At 40.6% G+C, this 18,412-nt stretch overlaps 1 protein-coding gene across 4 annotated transcripts in view; it reads right to left on the reverse strand.

Annotated features, from left to right (window-relative positions):
* The window catches only part of APP (amyloid beta precursor protein), a 312,221-nt gene that overhangs the window by 38,473 nt on the left and 255,336 nt on the right, over nucleotides 1-18,412 (reverse strand). For all 4 annotated transcript variants that reach the window (XM_006035443.3, XM_006035439.3, XM_006035438.3 and 1 more), the window contains one exon: nucleotides 2,157-2,378. In XM_006035443.3, the coding sequence (XP_006035505.1) occupies nucleotides 2,157-2,378 (222 nt within the window). The remainder of the gene's footprint in view (nucleotides 1-2,156; nucleotides 2,379-18,412) is intronic.

Consider the following 18,412-nt stretch of genomic DNA (forward strand, 5'->3'; position numbering starts at 1 on the left):
TCTGGATAGACTTGAGGGGAGGCCAGGGAACAGGTTTCTGTCCACCAAATAATTTCTGTTTTTAATGCTTTAAAATGATACAGGACTTTTAAGAACAGGTCATAAAAGTAATAATTGGAAATGCCAAAAAAAAACTATTGTAGCTTGCATTAAAATAAACAGTAACCCAAAACTGATTTAAAGCCGCCCCCCCGCCCCATCTTATTGCAATTTTCTTGCCTGTGGGAACATCTAATTGTCATCTAGAAGTAGCATACGTCGTTCTTCCATAAATGCTCACTTTTGTTTCAATTAATTTTGAATGAGTTTCTCTCATAAACCTGATGTTTGTATTCCCTTTATTAATTCATCTCCAAATATAACTAAGAACAAACTTTAATAAAGCAAACATTTCTCCAGGCCTCCCATTAACATGGCTTATACATACAGACAAATCCACCTTTACTGCTCTGCCTGTAGAATGCCCAATGACTAATTTTTTTCAGATAATATACAGATTATTTAAATTTAGAAACATACACATAGGATCCTCTCAACTGATTATTCCATGGGCTACGTAAAAACATTTCTTTAGAAGAAAATGTGACTGTCCAGTAAGAAAAATGCTGCAAGTGCATGAAGAACACCTCAGCAATATCAAATCAGAAAAATCACATACATAGTTTTATTTTTAGAATGATGTTGGGGAAGCATGCCCCTCTTTTTGTTACCAACTGGTAGCTATTTTTCAAATGTTTACTATTAAAAATCCAAAGTTCTGACATATTACCCATGTAAGTTTATATCAGGGTCTCACAACCCAGTTAAATGTTGTATTTTTATAGTAAGGGATGTCCACTAAATATAATGCTGAGACTTATTATATACATCTGAAACACAGTCAGGACTTTCTGTTTCTTGAAGGAAATATGGCAGACAATTTCCTAATTTTGTTTTCTAACGTAATTTCCTAAGCCAGAAAGATCAAGATGTTCACAGAATAAGCGCATACATATGATTGCATAACTTAAATATAGAGGTGCACTGATATATCGGTCCATATTGGATCAGCACTGATAAAAGGAAAATTAACATTATTGGCAATTGGCTTTTTTTGGCTGGTGTAGCCAATAATGTCATTGATAAATGCCATATACATGTGCGGAGCTGCAACATGCATGCGGCTAGGAATGTAGGCGGGCAGCTTGGAGAGCAGCATCTGGATGGTAAATCTGTGGCAGGGAAGGGGAGGAAGGTAGGGAAGAGTGTGTGTGGAAGGGCAGATCGAGGCCCCCCCCACAGTGAGGGACGGAGTAGGGCTCGGGCAGGTGCTGCCCAGCTAAGGTGGTGAAAGAGAACCCAGGAGTGGGGCAGAGCCATGGGTGGCTTGTTTGGGGGGGGGCGTGGGAGGGTGGGCAGCTCCCCTCCGGGAAGCATGGGGGAAGTGTGCTGCCCTGGATTTGTATGGGAGAGGGTGGGCTGCCCTCTGCAGGCTCAGTGTCAGGGGCTGCCTCTTCCTAGTGTTGGGGCTGGGCCAGGGCTGAGCTCAGGGTAGTCTGGTGTGGGGTGGGCAGTGGCACTGGGAGAGGAAGCTATTGGGAATTTTGGGGTGGCTGTAGCCAACCCCACAGCCACTCCTCCCAGTGCTGCTGCCCATCCTACCCATGCCCACTCCAAGAGCAGCCCCAGCCCAGCCCCCCGCTGGAAGAGGCCGACACAACCTCTGGCCCCAAGTCTGCAGCAGGTAGCCTGCCCTCACCTGTGCATAAATCTGGGGGCACACATGCCCTGCACTTCCCCCTGGGATGCGTGCAGTGGCAGGGAACCATCCCCACCCACCTCTCACATGAGCTGCCTGTGGGTCTGCCCCATTCCTGGGATTGCATTCACCATCCTGGCTGGGCAGCTCCTGCCTCTGCCCCACTCCCTGCCTCACCATGGGGACCTCGATCTGCTCCCCACTGCCTCTTCCCTCCCCCATGCCCATTCCATCCCCCACAGGCTTACCAGACAGATGCTGCTCTCTAAGCTGCTGGGCTGCATATTGGCTATCAGATTGGTATCAGCCGATATGGCTGGTTAATAACTGGCCACGATATTGGCCAAAAAATCTTTATTGGTGCGCCCATATTCAAATCCAAATATTCTGGGATTTCTTCCAAGAGATCCTATGTTACCTTCATTTTCAGTGTTAGCTGGGACAGAATCCACACCAAATGGATGCCATGGCTGAAGGTCATCTAGGCTGAATTCTCCGTCCACTGGAAGAAGTTCAACAGTTGTCTTAGTTTCAGTCAATGAAGGCATAAGGGCATCATTTCCATAGCTGATCCTGGGCTCGCTGATCATATTGGCCAAGACATCATCAGAATAGTTTTGTTCTTTCTGAAGCAGTTCATCTGAAAACAAATTTTAAAGAAATCTGTAGTCAGTATATGAGGACCCAATTTTGATTCTCCTGACGTAAGTACTTATATATTAGCAACATTTTCTTTCTGGTAAGTTTTCCAGAAAAAAAATGAAACCCCTAAACTTGATACAATTAACATTTTCTATACTCTGACCAGAAATATTTGATGCATTTTTCCAGTCAGACAATATACATCATCAGCTTGACACCCATTCTTTCTTGAGTAGTTCCATTCCTCTTCAGGAGCCTCGTGACTCCCTTCTTCCATGTCCCACATTTGGGAAAATACAATTCGGTTCCCTCCATGTTAACGTTAGGATGTAAATAAGCATGGTGGGAAGCCATAGGAAGAAAGCGCCCTGGTTTCTTTTCCTTTATCACTGAGAGTTAAAGCACATCATTATTGCTGCAATGCTCCTGATCTTGATCTCCATTGGCTTAGGAATTCTAAGCCCCAATATCTGACTGTGTTTTAGAGAGACCATGAGCCAATTAGGGGAAACGTTCCTTAGGCCGCACCATTTCAATGCAGTTCTATTCTAACTATTTTGTATAAGGAATTCATAACATGAACCTAGAACACGTACTGAAATAAAGTTCTAGAAAGTATAGCAAATATAAACTAGTAAAAAAAAAGAAAAAGAAAGAAGAAAATACATTAAATCCTTGGAGAATTATTTTATATTTTATTCGCCATACCCACAGATGTAACATTGTATCCATCATGTTGGAATCTGAACCATTTAAGGAAAGAACCATGTAAGCTATAACTCCATAATTTGAGGAAATTTGTTAGTTAAAAATAGATTTCTATGCACATCTCATCACTGACACACCTATGCTCTCATTCCCCTATTGTTCTCTGCTCCTTGGCTTCCCCCGATTCCATCCTCACAAGCTAACCTGGGTTGGAAGTTCTTTGAGTAGGACCACAAGCTACCTGTACACCTTGAAGCACTTGAATAAACAAACAGCTGCCAAGAAAGAAACTGGTCAAGAGGTGCTCAGAAAAGCAGATGGTAATTAATACTGATGTTTTGAAAACTGGACACATTTTTAGACATAAGCCACCGTAAAGGTCAGATTTTAGGGGTAAGGAATGACAACTAGTGATGCAATAATTCTCATTAAGGATTGCTTTGGTCTTTCCCCCTTTTTTGTAAATACAACACACTGGATATCTAATGTACCACTGAATTTGAATTTTGCAACTTTATAGAAATTAAGAGTCAATTTTTTTCATTCTGTTGCCAGATGCTTAATACTATTCTGATGGTGCAAGTGGACTCACAACTGTCCATAATTTACCAGTTGAGGACTTCTCCAGGTGCAGAACTGGTAGAGGGGGCTCTTGAGTCATCCATACGTATGCTCTTGTAGAGAACATCCAGGGGGAGAAGAGACTTTGCTCCACTCTGCCCATCCTCCACTGGCACAACATCCTTAGGGGATCCTCTCAGCAACTTAAGTTAAAGCAGACTCTAAAATACTTTGCCTCATACTCTGTGGGATGGCACAAAACATGGGTCTGAAATAATGCCACTTTTTCTGTTCCCAGAGACCTTGGATCCATGAGAGAATCATGGCCAAAACCTTGTAAAGTGTAGGATTGTGTTTAAACAGGGAAATGTGTTTTTATACATGATATGCACAGTAGGCAGCATGCACAGTTCAATTTTAATGTGTTTAGAAAATCCATTAAAATGACCTGCTAGGATAGTAAATAAAGCCTGTATAACTTTTAAATTGCTGTTCATTGCATTGGCTTTATTGCAAGCAAAATAACATTATTTCATAGGATGCATAATAAATCTGCAGCATGGAGGGCCAGTTCAATTTGTTCTCCTTAATGCCGTATCTTTAAACTTTTATTAATTTAGGTATGCATATACTACACTGGAGCATGCTAGGGAGTGTGCCATGAAAACAGGCCCCACCAAACAAAAGTCATGGAAACAGCATGACAATAAAAGAATCAACAGGAAAGAACTGGAGTTTCTAGTATTGTAGTTATACCCATGAGCTACCATGGATGAATTAAAACAATTCAAGAGGTGCTGATTCCAAGTGGTTTTAATCTGAAAGGACTGAGATGTGGCATAGTTCTCCAGCCTTGGATACACAGTTGTGCAGCTGAACTATCAGAATACAAGTACATTTTCTGGTTGACTTGAGACCAAGGTTGCATTAATACAAGAGTCTTTCATCACTTTTGGTCAGAAAGCAATTCAGAACCTCTCACTGCAACCGTACAAACCACTGGCTTCTACAAAAACTACTTCAAGATTTCCATTTATTTCTGTTATTTGCTGCCAAATCTCAGAGTCTGCTTTCAATGCTAATTTTGCTCAAATTATCAGTGGTTTTTGATACTATCAATCACACTAATTTAAGCCATAAAACACACTGTTATTCCTCAATAGAGTATCCTCCATTTAATCATAGCTGCCAACCCTTAATTTCCCCCGCCCTGCAAAGATAATTCTCCAAATAAGCTGATGATAAGAGGGACACAGCTGGAGGTTGGTGTGTGCATTCAAGTGGGTATCACTTTTTTGTTGTTGTTTGGTGAATGTCTTCATTATCAGAGCCTGAAAGTAGATAATTTTCAGGCTGTTCCTCAAGATTTCATTTCATGCCTGACCACAATGACCAAAAAATAAATCCTGAAATAGATGTTCTTTTCCTATATAGCACATTATGTCACTGCATCAATACACAGAAACTATCATCAATAAAAATCACGATGGTTTGACTCCCCCCCCTCATTTTTCTTTCTTTTTTTTTTTTTTTTGCATTGTGAGAGCAACATCTAGAATTAACTGAGACTTTAAAAAAGGACACATACAAGAACAGCCACAAGAGAACTCTGAGCGGCTGAGAGTTCAAGGTCAGGACTAATAAGCATCCTAAAACCTGGATTCTTTTCCTAGTTCCATAACATTTTCACCCCTATCCTACCTCTTTTCCATGACTGCCCTGTTTTCTTCTTGGGATGAATGGAAGGTTTACTTCAGCCCTGATAATTTTAGTAAGGTCTCTTGCCTCTTAAGTTTCTCTTAGCAATCTCTCCTAGTACAGCCCTATCTGTCCTTTTGCCCTGTGCTCAAGAGAAAGGAGAAGATGATCCTGGAACAAGAGACATGCTTGGGGAAGTGGTTGGAAAAGCACAACCAGTGGCTGTCTGTCTCCAGACGGACATATGCCATGGCAAGGAAAGCAGGAGGAAAAGACAAAGACATTGAGACCTCTGCCATAGCAGCATCTAATGGGCATGAGATTCTAGGGTGAATAAGCCATTCTAATGCTTGGGTCTTATTTTCTTAGAAAGTAGTTACTAGTATTTCTATACTTGTACGGTTATCCTGAAAAGTCCTCCTGGTGGAGACCTACTTTACAGGAGCAAAGAGCTCCTTTTCCAATGTAGTGCACCTGCACTTGAGTTTTGCAGGCATAGGCATATGGTTGAAAGGTATGATTTCCTCATGCTCCTAACAAAATAGCTGTGCTAGAACAACTTTCCAGTTTAGACTAGGTACCAGTTGCTGGGACAGAAAGGCTATTTCACAATGTCAGTAATCAATTAAATCTTTTACTTACTACTAATTATTAATAATAATAATAATAATAATAATAATAAAAATTCCATAGGGTATCAGGTTTAGTACTTTACTATATTTTCTGTGTACTGAGCTACTATAATTAAGTAGAAGCTACCCACGTGATTATGGATGCTTGTCCTTACTTAGGTTGCATCTTTAGAATCAATAATAATTTCAACACAATCAAAAGAAGCTGTCTTTACGTTAAGCAAGGAAGCTTTCTGCCTAACTAACAGTTTTTGTAATGAGTTAAAACCAACAAATCAATCACATAAAAAGTCCTTCCTTTCTGTCCCCAATCCATTCAAGCAGCACCATGAAATGTAAACCTCCACTTGAATTCAACAGACTGGCAAATATTTTCCTGAATACGTGTCATGAGAAAACTATGTTATTTCAATGAAATTAATGCTTAAAAACTCATTCAAAAACTGGTCCAACGTGGACATTCTTTCTTCATTTTGAGTGTTTTTCTATTAGTTTAGCTAAAGCCAATTATTGAGTCTGAGGGTATGATCGCATGAACAGGGCAAAAGGGGAGGGGCATTTTAGTGCAGGTCAGCTGCTCTGCGGTAATTTCCTCTGTGAACATTATTACCCGAAAGTCAGCAGAAGCTTTACCTCTGGGTATGAAAAGACATACACCTGGGATGACTTCATAGTGGAAGGGGCTGCTGCCACTGTTTGGGATTGCACGCTATGCTGTAGCTGTTACCTATGCGTGAGCCTGCAGCAATGCCAATGTAGGAAAATCAGTAGCTGGGACATTTGCTCACTTGTATCACGACAGGCTCACACACATAACAATTACACCATAACTAACTGCATGCTCTCAAGCAGCAGCTACTCCTTCCCTTTGGAAACCACTCAAAGCATATCTTTCCCCATAACCTCTGTATAGTCTTTGGTGAAACAGGGGTAAGTTACTGAAGTTTTGCATCCACTTACCACAGGGCAAAACCATGAACATGGAAGTAAACTTGAGCATCAGTTGCTTCATGGTATATTGACAACGCATTCTCTTAAATGGAAATAAGAGTACCCATACAGCAGGGATGCAGTGAATTGGCAAAAGTTTCTAAATATATTTAATCCAAATCTTAAAAAAAGGTCAGCCTTGTAGGTCAAACAAAAGCAAACTAATTAGTAAGAGTAAACTTGACAAGGTTTCCTTAATAGCACTGGGTCAGGGAGTGAAAGAAGCTGTACCAACAGAAGTACTTCTTTATTGGTATAATTGCATTTATATTAAGATATCTGCTGAAATGTTTAAAAAACCCTAACCAACAAGTTATGTTAATTAATTTTTTCATCCTAGACTTGGTTTCCATTAAAAATCTGTTGGACTTATTTCAGTCAGCTCAATGAACAAGAGTGACATATTAACAAACCTGGTGCACACAGGCTGTTTTATATGAGATATATACAGTTGCTTTTACATAAGGAAATAGTGTATTAGTATAGAGAAAAAATGTGAAAGGGACAGGTTTATGGCCCAAAATGTTTTCTGCATACTTGCTGATAAGAACCCTAAAGAGTGAAGGGGTAGTAAAAAGTGCCTTATTTGAAACCGGGCATTCTCCATTAACAACTGCTCTTGTATTGTCTATTATTAATAGCTTCTTTATTATCTCCATTTCATATTGAAGTCAATATTTATTTCTCACATACCTGATCAGGTGAACCCAGGCAAAACTGTATCAATGAAAATTACAGCATGATTCATTCAATATTTCCAAGACCCAGTTAAGCTAATCTGCTCACTCTCTGATTGCATACCTAAAGAATCTCTCATAGAGACTAGCTATTTTGAACTGAATTTATGTGATTACTGTAGCAACAGAAAACAGTATGAGAGATCAATGCAAATGAAATTCTGCATTTTGCAGTGTTTCCCAAACTATGGGGCACATACCCCACCTTTCAGTTCCCTTGTGGCTGATTCTCCCTGTTCTCTTCCCAATTTCATCCCCCATTGCTGCTTTCCTTATCACCAATTTCCCTTGCTGGTGATTGCTGCTGGTGACAGGAATCTTCAGTGGCAGCTGAAGGGGGACATGAGAGACAGTAGTGAAGAAAGCAGAGATAGTTGAAGTACAGGGGGCATGACAGTGCCATACTTTCCTACAGTAGGGCACAAAACCACCAGATTTTGGAAACACTCTCATTCTGGCACTGACAGCGAAAACCTGAGCATGTTCTTAACTAAGTCCATCCTGAATGAAAAAATACTTGAGCAAATGCTTAACTTCAAGCACATAATTAAGTGGCACTGAAAACAAGTTTGAAATGAAATGTAAAATATGAGCTTAAGCATTTTGCAGACTTTCATCCTTTAAAATGTATCACATGCTTAATACGGCAGAGGACTATGACCTTATAGCATTATCAAACTCTGCATAACACAGAAAAGAATCAATCAGGGTTGAGCAAGTCAAGATAAAACTTGATGGGAAAATCCAACCAGAAGTTTATGAAATGTAACTTGTCTTCTGCAGGGTGTTAGAACTGCTTTGCTGCCTGAGTGCTTTGCAGATGATGAAAGTGTGATATTGTAGCATTACTGCATAACATTGGAAGTGTGCCTAATTTAGTGTTCAGATCCATATTGAAACAGAAACTTTATCAGCTTATCAGACTTGAAATTTTCCTTGTCTCATCACTAACTTGGGTAGTTTTCCAGCAGATCATCTAATTTGAAAACCTTTACTAAGCCAGTATGAGAGTCTCTTCAATGAGCAATTGAGACCCTTAAAAAGCCTAGATGCACAGAGAAAAATCTTTCTGGATTTTTCCAAGATCATATACATCACCACTGATACAAACAAGAGAGAAAAAGCTGTAGCAGTAGCTTTGTAGACTTATCTGAAAGATGTCTATGTTATAATTATCAAAGCTTTTGGTTTAATAAGGTAGCAAAGCTTCTTTTTTTTTTCCAGGATTCTTGGGGAAAGTATGTTTATTGAAGACATCAGAAAACACTTACCCTAAGGACTCTTCCTTAATAAAACTAATACCCCAGCACTATGAGAGCAGTGAACCTAAACTAAAACTCCAGAAGCAAACACCCCAAAAATTTACAACAGTTTTGATATTGATACGAACACTGCAGATTGGAATGATTTTCCACATTACACAATAATGGCAAGACATCACACCTTTCTGTCAGCTTCTGGTACCTAGAGCTTGTGCTCATTTTGCACGTACTACACTTCACTACTTCTCTTATTTTCACCATACATGGACAAGAAAGCTACTCTCATTTCCTGCAGTAGACAGATCACAGTTTACAAAGCTCTGGTTGGATCTGCTTACTGGTTACATTTGGACTTGCACAATTAAAAGGAATTAGTTTAACTCTGAATAGAGCCAAATTGCATCTTTCCCAGTTTTACAGAGTTTGATAATGCTGTAATGATCACACTTTGTAACTTTGTAATGCATAACCTTAGAGGTGTGATAAATCTTAGAGGACCTAATTCAGCAAACCACTTAAGCATAAGCTAACTTTCATTTAACGTTGGATTTCCGTTTGACTTAAGTATTTGTACTAGTGCTTTTTTCAAGACAGACTCATTTCAACACGTTTAAATATTCTCTCAGACAAAGATTGTCATGAAAATATCAGAGATAGGGAAGACAAATTTGTTTCCAGATTTTCAGAGACAACCACTAACTTCTGGTTTGGCCTCCTGTCTAATTCTGTAAGTCTGCCATAATACTGTTGCCGTAAGTAAAAGAAAATAGCAGTCATATTAATCCGGCCATTACCTACCTGCCATTAATTAAATCTCACATGACTGCATGCATAAAATGGATGTTTATGCATATGTGTACATTTGAATGTATAAAGTTTACCAAATATTTAACTGTCAGATATAATTAATAATTACTCTGCTTTCTTCTGTTAAGACCAAGAATATTGTACTGAGTAGGTTAGACAGAATCCAAAACTGGAGGTTTTTGGGTGTGTCTGGAAAAACAGGAATAAATAACCCTGCACTTTCTTTAAAGTACTTTTAATTTGGCTACAGGATTTAATTGTATGACTTGTCCTCTGCTTTTATCAAAATCTATTGCTACTTTTATATTAAAATTGGTTAATGTGATAGTATTTTTCAAAAAACAGAAATTACCATACACCGCTATAGAAGCTCGTGATTTCTCAAGCGTTCAAACAGTACCAAAAAGTAATTTACTAACCTGGTGCCAGGCTGTTTAGACAATCAGTTTAATAAAATCCTTCAGCAGTAAAGACATGTTTTACTTTTCTGTAATAAACTGGTGGGGGTGGGGGAGGGGTTTGTAATTAGGTGTAGTTCCTTCATTTTTTATATTACTTCAATAAAGTACCTACTTTCACTTAAGTTGATATGCACTGCTGTTTTCTACACCTCTTTAGTAAATTCTGAATGAATGTAATATATCAAAACTTTTAAACACTGTACTGATGGGGTTCTAGTACACTGGGAAAAAAAACTTCTCTGCCTCCCAACTCAAAATGTTCACCTTATAAACCTAAAAGCAACAGCAACCACAGTAAATAATCGAGAAAGAATGTAAGACACACAAAAGAACATAATTTGGGACTGAAGAAAACCATTAAGCAATGTCAGAGAGGTGCACAGGTTTTAATCCTGTAACCTCCACTACTCATTTTTTTTAGCATACTGAAAATTGTAGAAAGCCAGATATTAAAATAAATAGTATTTACATATAAAAAAAATACCCTATGATACCACTTGCATCAAGAAAAAGAGAAGCAATTGCATTTAGGTTTCAAACGTAGAGTTATCTGGTTAATACCTAAATCCTAAAAACTATTCTTCTCAGTTTGCATTCCTGTGATTGAAACTCTTGTCAGTGCCTGGACCTTTGTAATCTCCTAGCCTTGACACTTTCTGCCTTCAACATATTTAGAGCACCAACCTGCTATTCAAACCACATTACTTATCTCTAGGACCCTCTTAGCTGACTTCTTATCTTCTGCACCAAGTTCTAGTTTGCAAAAGTTGTTTAAAACATGAGGAGGTCTAGTATGCACTTATTGAACTTGAGGAAAGTACCATATTCTAAACTATTTCTGAAGCTATTTCTCTCCTAGTATACAGATGGGAAGCCCTTGGCATTTTTCCATGCCTGATATACAGAATCGACCATATTCTAGGTACTCAGGGGGGAAAAAAGAATATAAACAATTTTACACATTATACATTTATTTAACCTGAAGTACAGCAACAATGCTTAGAATCATTATTTAGACAAATTTGTCCAACACGAGATTTCCATATTCTGAGATGAATGGAGAGCTTATCAGAGTGACCTTGGCCATTTCCTTTCTGGGAATGTACAGAGAAGGACAGAGAAGGGCTCAAAAGATATGAAAATACTAACCAATAATATATATGAATTTGAAACATAGAACAATCTTCTTGAGAGAGTCTAGTGGACAGTTTATAATCCCGATTAAGAAAAAAAGACCATTAGAAAGAGTTAATTGAAATACATGATCAATAACATTCACTACATTTCATTGTTTCACATGGTTAATCATCACATAATGCCTTGAAGCTGGTTGCCAATTTAAAACGGAACTTTGGCCAGTTCTTTCCCAATTAATCAGCAATCATTACATTGCTTGCTACCTGACTAAACTAAAGACAGCACATGGATGAAGTCAAAATAAACTGACATTCCCAGTTGAGTGAGTTATAAAATATCAGTTTTACAAGCAAAGTTGTAGGACAGGAAAAAACATTTAAATAAATCATTTCTATAGAACATTACCATATTATTTTTTCTACAGGTAAAGGAAGTTAGCTATCTGCAAGCCCTCTAGCTACCCAGCAAAATTCAAATACACAACCCCTATGCCTTATAACTTGCTAGTATGTAAAACAGTGCAGTCTAAATCCCACCTAACATCACTAACTCTGATGGACTCTGGTGGCAATAGGGGTGAAGGGAGAACCTGTGAGGATTATGGATACTAACAATTCAGTGCTTCTAAACTCTGGGTTCCTCCAGTTCTTTGGAGATAAGAACACACTCCTGATGCACTGAATTCAAAGTCTTAGAATTATATGGATTTTAAACTTGCCAGCTTTAGGGTCTTGTTGCATGGTAATTTAGGGCAGCTTTTGGAGCTCTTACCCCTTGGACTGGCTGCACCTTAACATCCTTTAAGTGGCTAAAGCACTAATTTTTCAGCTTAAAGTTACATCACTCCAGGGTAGGATTCTCCCTAATCTGCCTAATATTGCTCCTGTTCCATTAACATGTGCCACTCCAGACAGCTATTCTTCCCAAACTGAAGTCCTGCAGCATCCCAGGATGCAGTAGCCCCTCCTGAGCCAAGGCAAGTAGGGTGCTGAGGTGTAGCAGGGCCAGGCACGGTACCTTGCTCCCTGGGGACTTTGGGCTAAGTGAGTGCCACAGCCCCGGTGCACCTAGCAACTTCAGTGCCTCCCTGAGAAAAAAGGATTGGGACCCAGGACCTGGACATGCCCCAGCAGGGCCAGGTGGCTGGAGCAGGGCAGAGCTTGGTGGCTGCATTATGGCAACCCAAGGCTGATTCCCACTGACTCCATGGTATGCCAGGCTGTGCAGGATCTGGCTGCTGGCTATCCCCACCTGGCTTGCCTGACAGTGGCCACGGCTGGCAAATGCCTGAAGCCCCTGTAGCATCCGGGCAGCTCCAAGCATAGAGCACAGGGCTTGGTAATGCCTGTTTGGCTTGGGGGTGCACAGAGCAAGTGGGGAGGCTGTGTCACTTCCAGCTGCCTTCCAAGCCCAGTGGGGGTAGTCTTGTCCCTATACACAGCTTTGAGGCTTGCTGCTTCTGCTAGGCAGAGCCAGCACCACAGACCTGGAGTTTGCTTGCTCTGCTCGGGCGCAGTGGTCTGGGAACATGCCGAGGGCAGTGGGGAAGAGGGGTGGTAACAAGGACAGGACTTCCTGCTCCAGCCTCCCCTGCCTGCTCTGTGTAGCCCTAGCCTGGACAAGCATTGCTGAACCCCATGCTCCATGCCTGGAGCCTCCTGGTAGCTACAAGGGGTTCAGGGGCTTCAGGCACCTGCCAACCAAGTCAGGCAGGGGGAACTGATGCCAGACCCTGCACAGCAAGGAGCATGGGATAAGCAGAAATTGGCCTTGGGCTGCTGTGCAGTAGTCGTGAGCTCTACCCTGTTCCAGAGGCCAGGCCTTGCAGCGGCATGTGGCCGGGTCTTGGGGGTGAGAGACATGCTGCAGTGGAGCACAGGGTTGGACACAGGTGTAAAAAGGCCCTTATACTACTTGTGTGTTTCATGAAGTCTTACATATTTATTCATAGTTCTGGATAAGCAACATAGATAAGCAAGATGCATTCTGGATATTCCCAGAATGGAAAGTGATGTATGTCTTATTTCAATAGTTTTTAAAGCATTTTTTGTGTATGTGGTTCTGGAAAAGGGACTAGGAAATTAAAAGAAATCTTTGTTGTGAATGACAAAATTCCTATCTGGCTGGTACCATCCTGGGAATTGCTTCAATTAAATCTGGCACTTAAGAATTCTTTGTTGCTATGTTGCTGTAAAACAAGTTTGTTTATAGACTAAATTGCACAGGAGACAACTGGGGGATTACTGTAATATTTCTATCAACCCAACCACTAAATAATATTTAAAAGGGTTAAACAACTCTTTTTCTCTCTCAGAGAAGACAATATTTAGCTAGATGCACCTGGTTCTTGACTTCAATACAACCTTCTGTGAACGTCCACTAAGAAAGTCTCAAAAGATAATTTTTGTTAGAAAACGTCCCCCCCCCCCCAAACAAAAAAATAAATCCCCAAACCCTTTGTTTGTCACTAGCATCTGTGACAGTCTACTCTACTGAGGGCACCTATTTATCGGAACAGGCTGCAGTATTTAAACTACTCTGACAAAAATTCCTGAAACTCACTCTCTGGAAGAGTGACTGGGATATTAGCTGCATACACAGCATATTGAGTATATTCACATAATTGCTGCAGACAGCTATAAAACTGATGCTCAGTAAGGAATTGCAATTTGCCAGCAAAGGAAAACTTGTCCAGAGTCCTAAAGATGGTTGGTTCATCTATCCTAGGATTTGAGATGGCGTAGTAGACAATCTCTTAGATTCCATTCTATAGAATTATACAGTTAAAAAGAATTACAGACTGGGTAACCAGACTTCAGTACATTGTAAGTTATAAGTACAAATGATACAGAAGTCAATTTGTATACATCTGGGGGAGGAAAGGGTGATGCTAGCAGCCGGTATAGATTCTTTTTGGTGTCCTTTTTTGATAAAGAAACCAGTTGGATGGATGAAGGGGTGCAATAGATATAGTATACTTGGACTTTTTGCTGGGTTTCTGATCAAATTCCACAGTACAATCTCATAAGTAAACTGGAAAAAATGTGGGCTAGATACAATTAATATTAGATAACCCAATAACTACAAGCAAGGAAGGGGTCATTATAAATGGATCAATGGCAGAATGGCAGCAGGTTTCAAGTGAGTGTCCACAGATATCTGTCCCAAACTGGTGTCATTTAACAAGATTAATGATCTGAGTTCCAGAACAGAGAGCTTCAAAGAAACAACAATCTGAGGCCGCAAAGCTGTGAAGAACTGCAAAGGATAGGAGTAGATTTCAAAAGGTTCTTGAGAAACTGGAGGCTTGGGCTAGAAAAAATGAACTGAAGTTCAACATAGACATACGTAAGATGCTACAGCTAAGACAATGATAACCAAATGCACAAATGCAGATTAGGGTATAACTGGCTGGACAGTAACACTGCTGAGAAGGATCTAGGAGTTTTGGTGGATCACAAACCCAACATGAGTCAGCAGTGTGACAGTCACAAAAATATGTAATTTTGGGCTGTAAACAGGATTAAATGCAAGACACAGAAGGTGATAGTAACAGTCTACTCAGTGCTGGTTAAACCTCAGACAGAGGTCTGAAGATCCGGGTTCCACATTTTAAGAAGGATATGGAGAAGCTGGATAGACCCATGACATGACAAAAATGAAAAAGGGATTCACAGGGTTGGATGAGAGGTTCCTTCCAAACCTATGGTCTAGCAGTTTTAGACTCTCTAGGCATCTCCTACTCATGGAGCTACTTATATCATAGCCAGACTTGAGGGGTAAGGGAGTTGTGGGGACTTCTCCAGTGACCCACTGGTAGTATGCACAGGTTGCAGCAGTTGAGCACAGAACACACATTTGCAGTTCCCCAAACTGAGGGGAGACAGTTGTGGATACTCTACACTGAAGATCCTCTTGAAAGTGATCTTAAGTGTGTTAAAAAAGACACATTTTTTTTCCAAATATACATATAGTCAGTGCAGCAAATATTCTTCTATAATATAAAAAGTAATGGCATTTCCATAAGGAGGAAAAAAGCTTCACTGAACCAGTACCTGTCCATCTTATTGAAAGCTATAAATGTACAAAGTCAGGCTCTGCAGAGTTAACCTTTCTTAAACTGATATTCACAACCTACATAGTGTCAAGATTCTATTTCAGCCTTTTGTTCTCCAGTAAAAGAATGACATTTTAAGTTCAGTACAAGATGTATTGGCTGGCTAATTCCCTTAAGTAAACTAGCAGAATCAATTATTAAGAGGTGTGAAACTGTAGGGGAAAGGAGCCATCTTGCTTAGTAGAACAATCAATTCAAATTTAAAGAAAGCATTGATTTAATTTTGTGTAAGAAAAAATGTCAAAAATCTGTATTATGGTTGCATTCTCTTACACAAGTATTCTCTTTTTTAGTTATCTTTGCTTATTCTTACTTGCACACCCAAAATGTAGTGAGAAAAGAATCAAATATATATATGTGCAAATCTATAACTTCTTGGTCATCATAGTTCTATGGAAAATGTATGTTTTGTACAACAACAAATGTGTAGATTCAACATCTGGACAAAGAAAAATTAATCTAGCCCTAGTTGAAAGGATATCTAGAGAATAAGCCATTGAGTCACTGAATTAAGCTGGCAGTTGCCATGGGTTCAAAGTCTTGATTCAGCCAAAGACATCATCAGCATGGCCTAGAGAAGGGTGCTTAAATCACTGCCACTTGAATTGTGGAGATGATCCTTCCCAACCTTTGAGGGGTGTTAGGAGGATTAAATATATTAGGGAGTCTTTACACATGTTCCCGGGGGAGTGGTGGTGGGGAGAAGGGCTTCAATTACAGCAGCTCTAGGAACTACTCTAATTAAAATGCCTGCAGCATCTCATATATTCAGCGTCCCATGCTTCAAAATGACAGTGGGGTTGCTTTAACTAAAGCTCATTGAACAACCTTTAGTTTGAGCGCCCTGCTGCCATTTTGAAGCATCGGGATGCTGAAGACATGAGATGCTGAGTTTGCTGGAGCATGCTAATTATCATACTCTACAAGTCTTGATTAATCGAGTCTGCCCTGACACATTCTAATTAGAACATGTCAGAGCAGTGTCCCAGCATGCATTGGTGTCCTTAATAACTGATAGGTAAGGAAAACATTATTCACCCCCAAAATGGCTTTGTTTGAATCAAATCCATGTGAACTGAATTTACTCGACAGAGTCAACTAAAAACAAATTTCAGGCTTCATTCAGAAGACTGGGATAAATCTACAGCAAGGATTTAAACCAAGGTCTCCAAACTCTAAGGAGAGCCCCTAACCACTGGGTGGTGAGGTATTCTGTAGCAGAGCTCTCAGACTCTGCCACTGAAGCTATTCCTTTTTGTGAAAATGCTCAAAGAACCTAGAAGATGGATGTAACCACCAGGATGCAGAGTTACAACATACATTCTGTCTGGACTGCTTCATATTTATATACATCATGAAGGTAAAGCAAGACAGCATATAGAAGGTAGTACACGAAGCAGCTGCATCAGGAACTGGGCTCAGTTGAGGCCGTCACAGCAGGCAGGTTCCTCCTTCCCGTGCCTGCTGCCAGCCAGTGGGGAACACTGGGGGGAGAAGGGGCAGCCAAGCAGGGTCTGCAAGGAGGGCAGGGAGCAGGGCACAGAGGGCTTTTGGGCTCCCCTGTGCCTGCATCAGCTGGACACAGTGGCAGTGGCAGGTGAAAACCTCCTTCCAACATCTAGACCCTGCCATCAGGGGATGCCTTGCAGCTGAGGGGCAGGGAACAAGAATAGAAAGGATGAACCTGAACACCACCACCGCTATCCTCAGTGGAGCCCAGCCCCCCTATGAAACTGCTTCCTGCAGTCCCTGGCAGGAATGGGGCAGATGCAGCTCTGAGGCTTCCTCCATATCCGGGTCAGCTAGGGGCAGCACCAACAGTGGCGAGACAGGTCCCTGTCTGCAAGTGCCTAATCGCTACCCAGCTCCTGGATGTCCTCCACCAGCCACTCCTCACCTCCATCCTCCCATGGTATGAGGGGTAGTGTGCCATACTCCCTTCAGGAAATTCTAGATCCACCCCTGTACCATCTAAATGTTTTTTAAGTAAATCAATACCAGCAGAATCTCAATGGACTAGAAGGAGATGGACACTCCTCCTTCTTGACTTGAAACTGCCTGTGCTAGGATTATTTATTTATTCATGTTAACTAACACTAGAAGTTTCCTCTTTTTCTAAAAGTTGATTTGGGGGGGTTTTTTTCCTGGAAAATTGGGGATTTATGGGGTTTGTCACTGTTTTGAATGCCACACTCTTTCTGGAAAGGTCTTTGGCCAGGTTATTAACACCTAAGACTATGTCTGTAACAGTGGTTCTCACCCTTTTGAGAGGCACCCCACAGAAAATGCCATCTCTTAGGTTTCACTCATTTTGTGATAAGAGAAAAATAACAAAGTAATTCTTATGCTGAAAATAACTCAGAAAATACCTCAACAGGCTGGAATGTTTCTGGCACTATGGATTCCTATTTGTAGTCTTTGGGCTTATCTTGTGAATCATGGGTAGGGGTTATGCAGACCTGACAGTGCTAATATTGCATGGTACCCTGGTAATCCCTTAAAAGGATCTCATGGTATTCTGAGATCCTTTTGTATGCTCTATACAGTACAAACATACCCCGCATTAGACCTGCAGAAGTGGTACAGCCTTGTTAACACGGTGTTCTGCCCAAACAAATACATTTTTTCAGCCAAACTACCCAGTGCAGCCATAAAGACCTCTGCTAAAATAATGATACTGCTTCCAAGTCTATAGCCAGCATGCACACAACTAGCACACAGTTTGCCTGCATGGAGCTGCATTAACTGAAGTTGATGTGCAGAAAGCGAGGAATACCTCTTCTTAACCAGTCACTCTTTGCGATTAGTCTTAAGGCTAAGACAAAGGCATATTACAAAAGTAGTGAGTGACATTCATGTTTTTTCATTAATTTAAGCAGGATGGATTAATGTTGCATGTATACGCCTGAAAAGGCCACTCAG

This window comes from Alligator sinensis, unplaced genomic scaffold (assembly GCF_000455745.1).
Source record: "Alligator sinensis unplaced genomic scaffold, ASM45574v1 scaffold1151_1, whole genome shotgun sequence".
NCBI lineage: Eukaryota > Metazoa > Chordata > Crocodylia > Alligatoridae > Alligator > Alligator sinensis.